Genomic DNA, 13543 nt, shown 5'->3' with positions numbered 1-13543 from the left:
GACAAGTATCACATTAAATCACTTATATGTGAAACATAATGAATAAAATAAACTGACAAATGAAATAGATCCGGAGACATAGAAGCATGGAACAGACTGAGGAATCTCAGAGGGAAAGGGGAAGGGCCCTGAAGAGATTAACCAAAGAGCTTATATGCACAACCCACGGACACAGACAATAATGCAGTAGGCCTGGGGATTGGGGGGGGGGGGGGGGGGGCGCGCGGGGACATGTGCGGGGTTAAGTGAGTTAATGGGGGGGGGGGGAGGAGGGAGACATCTGTAATACTTTCAACAATATAATTTTTTTTAAAAGGCAATAAACCAAAAATTCAAGCTCAAATTGACTCTTTAATGATATAACACTGCATTATAAAGTCCTTTTGCTGGTATTGAGTTTGTAGAAATAATTTTATTTAGAATGTAAAAACTGGAAACATGCCAAAGTTAAGACTGAGAGCAGATCTTACCTTTCACTCTGTATACAATAAAACGGCAGTTTAAAAGTTTCCTGTTTTGAGAATTATTTCATATTATTCAAACATTTCATCTACTGTGTATAAATCCATCTTTAAAACAATCATATTTACAATGTACTAAAGAAAATCATCTTTTCCTTTTCTTTTTAGGAGAGTGTTCCAAAAGTGGGGTCAATTCAGCCTCCTCACTGTGCTTTCTTTTCTTTTTCTTCTTTTTATGGTCACTCTGGTAACCACTGGAGTCACTGGCCAGAAAAACAGGGTCCTGGCTCTGCTCTTCCTGGTGCTGCTTCTTCTCTGGCTCTTCCTCCCAGAGGCCACTGTTCACGTTATCAATCTGCAGGTCTGTCTCCCCCCTCAAGGTGACATCTGGGAAATCTGCTAGCTCGGTGCTACCACCCTCTACTTCATATGGCTCTGGGTCTTTCTTCTTCTTTTTCTTTTTCCTCTTCTTTGGCTCTTCCTCCCAGAGGCCATTCACATTCATGGTGTTATCAATCTGCAGGTCTGTCTCTTCCTTCATGGCGACTTCTGGAACATCTGCTAGCTCAGTGGTACCACCCTCTACTTCATCTGGCTCTGAGTCTTTCTTCTTTTTCTTCTTCTTCTTCTTCGGCTTTTCCTCCCAGAGCCCATTCACATTATTATCTATCTGTAGGTCTGTCTCTTCCCTCCGGGTGACATCTGAGAGATCTGCTAGCTCCATGGTACCACCCTCTACTTCATCTGGCTCTTTCTTTTTCTTCTTCTTCTTCTTCTTCGGAGGCTTTTCAACAGCTTCTTCCGTCCCAGTTTCTGTTATTTCTTCAGAAACTGCAGAGCACTTGGTTTGTGAACTAGAAATGAACAGTTTAAAATTTTGAAGAGCAGTAAGCAAAAATAGAACAAAAAGATCAAGAGTATCCCAACCTACTATGATTTTTCTAAGTGACAGCAGTATGCTGCATACTATGGTATAAATTTCAAACAGTCTTTCCTATTATCCTCCAGCCCTTTGAAATGTTAAAATTACTGTTTCCCAAGTACTTCTCCCAGACTGCTTTCACACATGTGAACAGCATGAAAAGGTTGTCAAAACATGGCTTCTAAATTCTGGTTTTGTTCACAAAAATTTGGTCCCTAAACACTAAACATCATAGTACCCAGGCTTATTAGCCAAACTGACAGAAAATAGAGAGAAAATATACTTCTGTTACCTATCAAAATAATGGAGTTTCCTGTCTAATTTCTCAATTCATTGTTCTTCCTAACCTCTGCTGAAGCACATTTCACAGTTGTGAATTATTTTATATCACTAAGATAAAAACAAGGCTCAACAAAGCTGCCTTCTTTCTAGAACTGCCACCTTCTTTCTTGAACTAGAGAGAGCACTAGCCACATATCTCACTGAAATTACTTAAATTTAAATATTTATAACTTTAAAATTTAGCTCAGTCACACTACTCTTATTTCAAGTGCTCAACTGTGAAGCTACTGAATTGCACAAATACAGCACATCTCCATCATAATCACAGTCCTATTGGACAGCTGCTCTAGAACTTGAATCCACACACTGGTTACTTATCAAAGCAGAATCCAGAAAAATTGTTAAATTAACATTAGCAGTATTCCAAAAGTTTCCCCACTCCCAAAGTGAGCTCCTATAGAGCTCAAGATTCAAGATCAAAGTAATTCTTATAAGAATTTCAATACAGAAAAATATAGAAATTAAATGGTCTACCTGGCATAATGACATTAATCAAATTATTTCTGTTTCAATGATGTACAAATGAAAGCAGGCTAATAGTTATACAATATGATTAAATTGTTAGTTTCAAGCTCAGGTATCAGCTATTTAAAAAAATGAACAACTAGAAACTATACAGTAAAATTGAATTATTAAAATACGGACCATTTAGCTAGATGTAGAGCTTTAGAATATTTAATGCATTGTCTTAGCACTTAAGATAATGATTTACAATGAATGACTTTCTGGTTTGAAAGCATAAATATTATAATAAACAATTTTTTAAGAGGGCTTATGATCTCTAAATTCAGAATTAAATAGAAACAATTAAGTATCACAATGACAATAATGTGAGTAGGAACTGACCTAGTGGTATTTAGTTTTCCCCGAATGCAGAATACTCCAGCAGCATCTGAGTCTAAACGAAATACTTCAAATTCTAGCTCATCACCCACATTTATCTCCAGGGTCTGCCACTGCTCAGCTGGCATCTGCTCAGGTTTAGGGATGGAGGCATTGAAACACCCATGTACTAAGCAGCCAATGTGGCTGGAAGACACTTTATTCACTGTGCCCTAAGAAGAAAAAAGAAGAGTATAACATCAAGAAGGGATCCAAAGAGTTAACGGACAAATCAAACTTTATAAGCTTCAAACTGATCTTCAAAGAGAAAACATCAAAATAATAGTACAATTTGGTATGGAAAATGTTTATCTCAAAATTTACATGTTATATTAAAGCATTGCTTTAGAACACTGTAGAGGTTTTAGAAAGCTCAAACTTGATTAAACAAGTAACTGCTTATCAACTGCCTAACTGGATAAACAATTACCCACCCCTTTACCCCCTGAAAAACCCACCTAACTCCCATCTAAGATCGAAGGGGAGTGGAGAACTCTACCACCAAGCAGAACCAAGCAGAAATGACTCTTTGATAAAAAGACCTCAAGGCAGGAAGCATATGCTTTTTACCACTAGGATCCACACTGTATTTCTACAAACAGTCTGAACTTCAAAGCTCAAAGAGCATTCTGTAATGATTAAATTGAGCATGATGTACTAGTAAGCAGTCCTATTAGAAGACAGCTTACCCTTTATATGTAAATCTTGAAGAGTTGTTTGGACTAAATTACAAAAACATTAGAAGCTTAAAAACTAAGATAAAAGGATGAACTATAGAATTTTAAGCTTGAAATAAAAATTTCCAAAAAACTTAAGTTTTCTATTCTTCCTCTAGGAATCAGTATAGATAAGGTATATGAATAAAACCCCAAAATAGTTATAAACTATTTTACATTATAGATTTTTAAATATTAACATGTATAATGTCAGCAACTCCTTATACATGTGATAGAATAAAACTTCCTTTTCAGTCATTATCCGGAGGCACGTGTCCACAATGGTACCTTCTGCAAAACGGAGTAATATTCAGAAATAAAACGAAATGAGCCAACAGGCCATGAGAAGATATGGAGGAATCTTAACTGCATAAATGGTAGGTGAAATAAGCCAATCTGAAAAGGCTACCTATTGTATGATTCCAACTATATGACATCCTGACAAAGGAAAAACTAGGGAGATAGACAACTAGGGAGATAGTCTATCAGTTAAAAAAGAATGAACTGTAATGTAAAGTGCAAACTTTATCTAATTATCAATATTGGCTCAACAACTATAACAAATGTACCACACTAACACACAATGTCAATAACAGAAATAGTGTGTTTGTTCCATTTTTTTCTGTACCTCTAAAGCTACTGTAAAAAACGAAGTCTATCAGTTAAAAAATATTCAGTAGGGAAAGGAAAATCTTTTCAATATGTGGGTCTGGAATAACTGAATAGCTAATGGACAAGGAAATGGATCTCAAGGGCCTACCTCACACTATACACCAAAAATTAAAGTTTGAACACAGACCTAAATGGAAAAGCTAAAACTACAAAACTTATAGAAGCTTCTAGGAGTAGACAAGTTTCTTAGGTAGGATCCAGAAAGCAATATCCATAAAAGTATACTATGCTGAACTGGACCTCACCAAAAGTAAAAGCTCCTGAAAATGCTAATTAAAACCATTATGAGAAGCTATTATACGTAAAAGACTGACAGCACCAAATGTTGGCAAAGATGCATAGCACCTGAAGTGCTGTATGGGAAGTTAGCCTACCAGCAGTTTTTCATAAAGTTAAACACACATCTACCCTGCAACCTAGCAATACTGCTTCTAGTTTTTTACCTAGAAGAAATGAAAATGTGCATTCACAATAGCTTTATTCTACTAGCTCCAGACTGAAAACTACCCAAATGTCCCTCAATGAAGATGGATAATCAAACTGTAATATCTATAATAAAAAAAGCATAATATGCTAATTAGACCAGACATCCTTCCGGACAAAGGCAGGGCTGCCAGGGAAGCCCGGGTCCTGGGTGCCAGAGGGAAGCTGGTGCCAGCAGCTGGGGGAAGAAAGGCCTGCTCTTGCACGAATTTCGTGCATCAGACCTCTAGTATTCATACAATTGAATACCACGAGTGCTAAAAAAGAAACAACAGTACACACAACAGTATGGATGAAACTCATGGTGAGCAGAAGAGGCTATTTCAGAGTTTATAATGAAAAACCCCACTACTATGAAATACTAGAACAGGCAAAACTAATTTATGGTCAATGAAATCACAACAGTGGTTGTATCTAGGATAGAAAGGATTGACCAGGAAAGGGCATGAGGATCATTTCTAAGGACACAGAATGGTATATGCCTTTGTCAAAATTCATTTAGTTGCGCACCATGATCTATACATTTTATTGCATGTACATTATCTCATATTATTAAAAATAAAAACTGGAAAAAATTGATTAGTCAAGAATATTTAAGGACTGGATGTTGTAGAGTATAGAGTAAAAGGGATAATTTTACTTTTCACTTTATATTTTCTTTACAGTTAGAATGTTATTTCCATGGACATGTTTGCATTTGTGATAATTTACACAAAACAGATGACAGTTGAGTTGGGGAATTTTTAACTACAAATCTACTGCCAACTCTAATAGTTGAAGGCTGGTGGTAGGATTCCAGTTTGGCAGTCCAAGTATACTATTTCTTCCAGTTTAATAGATATTGAAAAAAAATTTTAATTAGAAATGCCATGTAAATCTTGTCGTAGTAAAATCTAAGCTATATTTTTATTAACAGTATCAAGGCTTAGTTATTGTCATAAAACAATTCCTCTAAAAAAGTTTAGGTAGAAAAAATTAATACATACATATAAATACATACACATATATGAACATATACACACACAGACGTGCAAGTGGAAGAGGATAAATGGATAAATTTCAGATTTCATACCAATTTTTGCATTTCCAGCTTCTCAAGGCATAGTCTCACCACCCCCCATTCTGGACTCATTTTTATTACCTGTCTGACCCCACAACCATTTGAATTTGGAACTCTTGTTTTATATGCTACTATATGGTTTGAATCTTTTATAAAGAAACCATATTATGTATAATTGGGAAATTTTAAAATAATAAAAACTGATATATTTTTTAAAGAATGTGTTCTTTTGTGGTTTTTTGTTTGTTTGTTTTGTCAATCCTCACCTGAGGATATTTTTCTATTGATTTTTAGGGAGAGTAGAAGAGAGATGGAAAGACAGAGAGAAGCAACGATGTGAGAGAAATACACTGATTGGTTGCCTCCTGCACAAGCCCCGACCAGGGCCCGGACTGGGGAGGAGCCTGCAACCAAGGTGTGTGCCCTTGACCAGAATCAAGCCTGGGACCCTCTGGTCTGCAGGCCAACACTCTATTCACTGAGTCCAACCAGCTAGGACTGATTTTTTTTAGACCTTAAGTTCACTTTGGTGCTGTATGAAAAGAATAAGTTGGATGGACACATACTCTATACATGCATGTGAGTTTTAGGATGATGAAGTTTCAAAACGTACCTAGGTTGAAATGATGGAAATTAATTTCCTTTTATTTTTAAAAATAATTTTTAGTTACCCAAATAACAGTCCCAAAGTGTATAGTTTCTTAAGTTTTCATATTACATAATTATATAACTATACAAAGAAAGCTACAAAAAAGAGACATACATACCATAAGCTTTTGCCCTGGTTCAGGACAGAAAATAATGAAATCAGCTTCAATATTAAGATGAATGTGTCCTTGATCATCATAAATATCTCCCAGTTCACCCACTACTTTAATGTTATCATATGCAATGGGGACACCTAGAAGGCTGTTAAAAAAGAAAAAAGGGTATTTTTTTACTCTCTTTTAACTGGCATTGTCATATTGTTTAAAAATTCTGAGTCCAAAAAGTATATCTCCTAAATATAACCACCCAAACCAAAAATACTATAGCATATTACACGTTAGCCTGTAATAATTTTAGTAGTCCAATTTCACAATGTTCCCAATATACTGGCTAAGTTAAAACTGATTTAACCTAACTTTAAGATAGGTACCCAGTAATGTCCAATTACGCATGAGCAAAAAGTTGACCCTTCTTCCCTATTTGCTACTCATTTGGATTCTAGTCATGCTAGAATGACAGGAAAACCTGGCCGGTGTGGCTCGGTGGTTGAGCATCTACCCATGAACCAAAAGGTCACTGGTTTGATTCCCAGTCAGGGCACATGCTCAGGTTGCAGGCTCAATGCCCACTAGGGGACATGCAGGAAGCAGCTGATCAATGGTGTATCTCTGTCATTGATACTTTTATCTCTCTATCCCTCTCCTTTTCTCTCTCGCTTAAAAAAAAAAAATACAAACATATTTTTTTAAAAAAAATGGTAATGAAAGGAAAAAATAGGACTTGGCAAGAAAAATGTCTTTTTCTGAGTATGACTTAAAGAAATTTTGGCATTATCCAGCATTACCGAATTTCTGTACTAGATGGCACATAGCAAGAGAAGTGTTAAGGTTAAAGCTGAAGTCCCTGAACATTAAAGCCAATGACTTAATAGAGAAAAATCCCAAACTGCAACTGTTGCTTAGTAAGTGGAAATGCTAAGAAATACAACTATATTATTGCTGAGAATGACTCTGACATTTTAGTCTACATGCTTGACAGTCAGGATTAGGGGGCAACTACTATTGCAAAAAGTCATTTCCAGGTTCTTAAAGATTATACTAAAGAGGCAGACCTAGTGGCTTCCATTACCACACCCACAACTTGTTCCAGAAAACTTTCCAGACAAGGCCTACAGGGAAGGGCAGTTAGGGGTGACCAGGCCAGCAGAGGGAAGTTGGGGGCGACCAGGCCTGCAGGGAAGGGCTGTTGGGGGGGGACCCAGGCCTGCAGGGGAGAGCAGTTGGGGGGACCAGGCCTGCAGGGGAGGGCAGTGAGGGGTGATCAGGCCTGCAGGGGAGGGCAGTTAGGGGTGACCAGGCCTTCACTCCTTACTTCTATAGGAATCCATGCACAGCATGATCGGTTCTTAATCTCATGTTATTGAATTTATCTGTATATATGTTTGGATTCCACTAAGACCCCTTTGAGAGAACATTTTTGTTGAACTCAATATTCTAGAATAATCTCTATATATAAAAGGCTAATATGCAAAGTGTCCCCTCGGGAGTTTGACCTGTAGTTCGATCATTCACTATGACGTGCGCTGACCACCAGGAGGCAGCACGAAATGAAGGAAAGCCCCGGCTGGCAGCCAGAAGGCCCCGATCGGCCCTGATCTCCAGCCAGGCCTAGGGGCCCTACCTGTGCATGAATTTAGTGCACCAGGCCTCTAGTTTATATAGAATAAGAGAAAGAATTTCTCCTAATAGCAGGTGTTTAAGCAAAACAGCCAGGAGTCACTGGAAAGGAACTTTAATAACTACTAAATTAGGAAAAGCTTAAACTCAGAGACTACTCCGGAAAGCACCCTTTGAGTTGTTAATTTCTGCATGTGGCTTTCCTGAACTGGAACACCACCACTGAGACAATATTAGGAGCACCAAAAACACAGAGTTAGAGAGCAAGGGGAGTAGCTGCCATATCAGATAGAAAAACAAAATTGAGACTTTGTTTCCCTTAATCAATTATTAGAAGGTGAGTCTCAAGTGTGGGGGGAATACTGCTGTCCCCTAGGCGGCATTTGGAGATTTTGGTACTGACCATGGTTGTGACAATCACTGGCTAAGGCCAGATATATGAACCATTCTGCCCTGTGCAAAACAGTTCTATACAATGAAGAAATGTATACATCACTTTTGAGTGAGGAGATAGATTGATTTATAAACAGCTGGGCATAGAATCTAACTTAAAAAAAAACAAAACACAACTAACATTAACCCTTTGCATTCGCTTGCTTTTTTCGATTCCTTTATTCTACTGCTAACCGTGTCGAGTCACACTTGACATCCAAGTGCAAAGGATTAATATTAAAGTCATTTTTGCATGGTTTTAATATGCATTATAAATTCCAGGAATGTAGCTGGATAGATTTAAGGCTAGACTGTTCTGTGTGAAACTTTACTGAGAATTTCCCAGCCTATCTAATAAAAGAGTAATATGCAAATTGACCGTCACTCCAACATACAAGATGACCACCACAAGATGGCCAGCAGGGGAGGGCAATTGGGGGTGACCGGGCCTACAGGGAAGGGCAGTTAGGGGTGACCAGGCCAGCAGAGGAGGGAAGTTGGGGGCGACCGGGCCTGCAGGGAAGGGCAGTTGGGGGGGACCCAGGCCTGCAGGGGAGAGCAGTTGGGGGGACCCAGGCCTGCAGGGGAGAGCAGTTGGGGGGACCAGGCCTGCAGGGGAGGGCAGTGAGGGGTGATCAGGCCTTCAGGGCAGGGCAGTTAGGGGCAATCAGGCTGGCAGGGGAGCAGTTAGGCATCAATCAGACTGGCAGGGGAGTGGTTAGGAGGTGATCAGGCTGGCAGGCAGAAGCGGTTAGGGGCAATCAGGGGCAATCAGGAAGGCAGGCAGGAGAGCAGTTGGGAGCCAGCAGTCCTGGATTGTGAGAGGGATGTCCAACGGGCAGTCAGACATCCCTCGAGGGGTCCCAGATTGGAGAGGGTGCAGGCTGGGCTGAGGGACACATACCCCCCCCCCCCCGTACACAAATTTCGTGCACCGGGCCTCTAGTTGTTTCAGAAAAGCATTAGACCACTGGAGACACTGTGTTTGTGAGGTGTCAACTCAAAACCCCTGCATCAATGTACTTTTGTAACTGACACACTCACAATGATTCTAGATGTAGGTATGGGAGGCATCTAACTACTTCATTCTTCCCAGGTAATCATGCTTAAGCATTACCACATTGAAATGCATTTTACTGTACGGTATTAGAGCACTGCATGTATATTTCTTTGCAATTGTGTAGGTAGGTTATATTATCTTTTAATTTTCATTTCATTTCAGCACAGCAAAGAGCGTTTTCATTTCATTAACAGCAGAACTGCAAACTATTACAAGAGGGAGGTTATAGGGTTCTGTAGAATTCAGAACTATTGACTAGGGCCGTGGTCAGCAAACTGTGGCTTGTGAGCCACATGCAGCTCTTTGGCCCCTTGAGTGTGGCTCTTCCACAAAATACCACGGCCTGGGCGAGTCTATTTTGAAGAAGTGGCGTTAGAAGAAGTTTAAAAAATTTGGCTCTCAAAAGAAATTTCAATCATTGTACTGTTGATATTTGGCTCTGTTGACTAATGAGTTTGCCGACCACTGGCCTAGGAAATGCAACCACAGAGCCTAAGTCCAAAAGGATTTGTATAAATCCATCCAATCTTTGGGAAAGCAACTTCCAGCATGAAACTCACTAAAGTCATCAGATATACAATGACAAGCCCCTTAACCATGTTAATACCTCTTTTACTTTTATTTTTCAGACACCATCCTGGGTAGGTTACAGGTAAGGGTGGTAGCTTTAAGTTTAGATAGACAACAATTAAATCAAGTTTACGGGCTGTTTAGATTGCACATTTAAGGCTTCTAGAGAACTAGTGGGAAGGAACATTATTTCCACCTTCAACTAACTCAAGAGAGAAAGGGAGAGAAACATTGATGTGAGACACATGGATTGGTTGCCTCCAGCATGTGCTCTGATTAGGGCAGGAATCGAACCTGCAACCTAGGTAGGTGCACGGACTGAAAATTGACTGGAAATTGAACCCGTAACCCTTTGGTATGAGGGCTAACACTAACCACTGTACACACCAGTCAGGGCAAGATTTTTTTCCTTAATGGCCTCTCAAAGATATAATTTAGAAATTATGTGATTTAGAAAACTACTTTCTCTAACCAAAATTTTCAAAATTGATATGAAATAGCTTTAAAAAAATTCTGTCACTGGGGAAAAAGAGTGCAAAGTCTGTCAAATGGAGGATGCTGTTGAGATAACTTGGACGCTACTGAGAGCCATTCTCAATTCCTTCCTTTTCCTCATTTGCTAAACAAAGAGAAGCAAGTCCTCTTGCCTCTCCAGGATGGCCCCATCTGCAGACAAACAACTACACCTGGTATATGGTTGATTGCTGTAACAACTTCCTGCGGGTTCAACGTTTTGCCCCATTAGTAATGCACAGTTAAACGTGTGGTGCCTGGCTGCACTGAATACACTGGAGTCTGGAGCACATCCCACAAGTACGGTGTGTGCATGGCAGGGTGAGGAGTGGGTGAGGGAGGGTGGGTGGGGAGCTGTCCAGATATATTCAGAGTGCAACCTGCTCTATAAACTGACATGGCAACACTGTCCAATTCACTTAAAGGAATTATCATCCAATCAGTTCCTAGTCTCTCTGGTGGAATGGCTCCTATTGGAGACAGGTGGGTGAGTTTGCCCGCCTGTCAAGTTGAGGCATTAATTGGTTTCAGAAAGTTGTAAAATACATCAAACAGCTGCCTATGTGTCCACATTTTCTGACCACCTTGTATATCCATCCTCTCTGAACTGGTCTTTTGTCTAATGTATCACCTCCCTTAACATCATCTACTACTAACTACCAAATCGTAACCAAATTTGCAGTTTTAAGAAATTTCCCGTGTCGATTTTCTTTATGCCCCAAAGATCAGGGATATGTACTACTCTCTCAACAGTGTGCCAACCTTCAGAGTTAAGAGGATATTGTGCTAATCCTGGTTAAGAAAAAGTAGAAACACACACACACACACACACACAACACACACACACACACACAAAAAACAACTGGCAAAGGCAAGAAAGAAGAGCAAAATGGCCATCCTCTCTGGGTTGTCCCTACCCTGTCTCTGACCCACTGCCCTCCTCCAACTGTACCCATCGTCTTTCCCGACATAAACCTCACTCCAGTTATTTAATACGTACAATTCTCTGGTCAAAGCATCCTATTTCACATCTACCATCCATTTGTTTATGCCACTCTCTTTGCCTGTAACGCTACCATCTCCTCCGCCTCCTCCTAGCAAGTTGTTCTCAAAGGTCCTACGAAGGAATTCACCACTCATTATAAATAGACTTCTGCCAAATTTTAACACTTCATTGCATTTGGCTTGCCTGTATACCTCTAAGAGGGCTTCAAGTTCCTTACAACACAGATCTTGTTTTTTCTTTGTTTTTACACCCCAACTCCCTCCTATACAAAACAGACCCATAGGGTGTGCTGGTGCTTGGAGGAAGCTGTATATTCTATTTGATTCTTAACCTGTGTGAGGTTCAGGGTTCTTTGAGAAAGGGGAGACACGTCTCGATACTTTGATGAAGAAAATCGACATGGAAAATCCCTGCAATTTCCAGAGGCTCACTAAATTCCTTGAAGGGTAGCGAGCAATCGCTAGAGAAGCCGCTCGGCCTGGTTTTGGAACCCTTGCCTTGGAGCCCGAGCAGCCGAGCAGAGTGTTAAGATACAGCTACCCACCCCCTCCCCCTGACCTCTACCCTAGCAACTCAGCGTTTTCAGGCTCCTCTTCAAGGTCTTAATTCAAATGCACCAGCAGGTGTTGTTGTTTTGTGTTCCTCTCAAGAGCAATAGGCGGGACAGTTAGACGAAATAAACTGCTCTTCAAAATAAAACTTAACAGTATTTCTCTCATCCCCGATCAGATCCAAGAGACGAGGGAAAGTGCCGCGGCCAAGACAACGAAACCGCCCTTCGCCCACCGTTTACAAATAAACATCGTACTAAGGCTTCCACTTTCTACAGAATGAGCGAGAATCAACTGACGTGCCACATTCCAAACTTTCACTGTCCATTTAAAAAAAAAACCCACCTACAGACCTGGGCCTAACGGGTCTCCAGACCCCGCTCTCTTCTTAGCCCTACACCCAGCTTCTGGAGCGAGATGCCCCCCCAAACCCCCCCCACCCACCCCCCTCGCCGACACAAGCCACGCCACCTTCTTGCTGGGACAGGGGCCCTGCACGGGTCCCGACCCGGGACGCACCCGCCTTCCCCGACGGCAGGGCGCCTGGGGGCTGAGCGCATGAGGCCGGCGCGCTTCCCCCCCCCCCCCCGCCCCCGAGCGCCCCTTTCTCCCGCGCCATCAGCACCCCCACCCGCGGACCCCTCCCGTGCCCCAGAGAAAGAAGGGGCCGCGAAGGAGAAGGCCAAGCTACCTTTCGGAATAGCGCAGCAGCTCCGCATCCAGCTGCTCCCGGATCCCCGTGCGTTTCCGGTGAAGGTAGCGCGGCGACAGCGCGATGTGCCGGCGGTGCGGGCCCGCCACCAGGCAGGAGTAGCGGCTGCTCAGCAGCGCGCACGCGGCGGCGTAGGTCGGCAGCTCCAGGCAGGGCAGGGCACCCGCGGGCCCCGCCACCGGCCCCTCCGAGGCCGCTTGGGCCCGCGGAGGCTCCGGACAACCGGCGGCCATGCGGCTGGTCAGGTTTCCCACGGCGCGCGCCGCTGACGCACACGTTGCCTCCTACTTCCGGTCGCCGGTTTGACGCAACCCGCCAGCCGCCACGCCCCTGGTAAAGGGCTTTCCTTGAGCTGCAGTACCGAGTGCTGGCCAGCAGGGGGCACCCGCTTTCGCTTCGTTGGACAATTCCTGGAGCTGTGTATTGAGCATGCTAGAAGGCTAACAACCACCAGGATTCTTAAGGGCTGGCAAACGTGTGTTTTTGCTAAGTTTCTCTTTGGATTTAGTATGTAGATTTAATAAGAGTTCACACGTGGGTCATTTCCAATAGCGAGGTGGCTTGGTAGATTTTGCAAGCATATGGAGTACATCTGTAGGCAGCCTCAATGCCTCAAAGGAAACAATCTGTAAAGGAACCCCCTCTCTCCCTCTTCAGTCCCTCATTCTGTAATTGCTAATTCAGGAAATCTTACCGCTGGCTTTCCAAAGGGCTTATCCAGCTGTCCTCCCTGGGGGGCCTCTCTTGTTCTGTTGTGGGCAGCAGAAGGGCACTAGG

The 13543-nt window shown here is 41.9% G+C and overlaps 1 protein-coding gene across 1 annotated transcript; it reads right to left on the bottom strand.

Moving 5' to 3' along the window:
* Positions 1–392: 392 nt before the first annotated feature.
* Positions 393–13045, bottom strand: POLR1F (RNA polymerase I subunit F). Its single transcript, XM_028156011.2, has 4 exons — positions 12746–13045; positions 6306–6447; positions 2572–2780; positions 393–1315 (listed from the first exon to the last, which is right to left on the bottom strand). Exons 1-4 carry the CDS (start codon positions 12997–12999, stop codon positions 607–609), a joined length of 1314 nt encoding a protein of 437 aa, XP_028011812.2. The 5' UTR covers positions 13000–13045; the 3' UTR covers positions 393–606.
* Between the last annotated feature and the right edge of the window lie 498 nt (positions 13046–13543).

Source organism: Eptesicus fuscus, chromosome 14 (assembly GCF_027574615.1).
Source record: "Eptesicus fuscus isolate TK198812 chromosome 14, DD_ASM_mEF_20220401, whole genome shotgun sequence".
NCBI lineage: Eukaryota > Metazoa > Chordata > Mammalia > Chiroptera > Vespertilionidae > Eptesicus > Eptesicus fuscus.
This window is presented reverse-complemented; position numbering and strand designations above follow the sequence as displayed.

Bases quoted from the DNA above. Each gene is read 5' to 3' on its own strand.
- POLR1F (XM_028156011.2), bottom strand. From the start codon at position 12,999: ATGGCCGCCGGTTGTCCGGAGCCTCCGCGGGCCCAAGCGGCCTCGGAG. The intron at 2,781-6,305 runs GTATGTATGTCT...TTTTCTTCTTAG, and splicing joins AACCAGGGCAAAAGCTTATG to GGCACAGTGAATAAAGTGTC. The intron at 1,316-2,571 runs GTCAGTTCCTAC...GTTCATTTCTAG, and splicing joins GGAAAACTAAATACCACTAG to TTCACAAACCAAGTGCTCTG.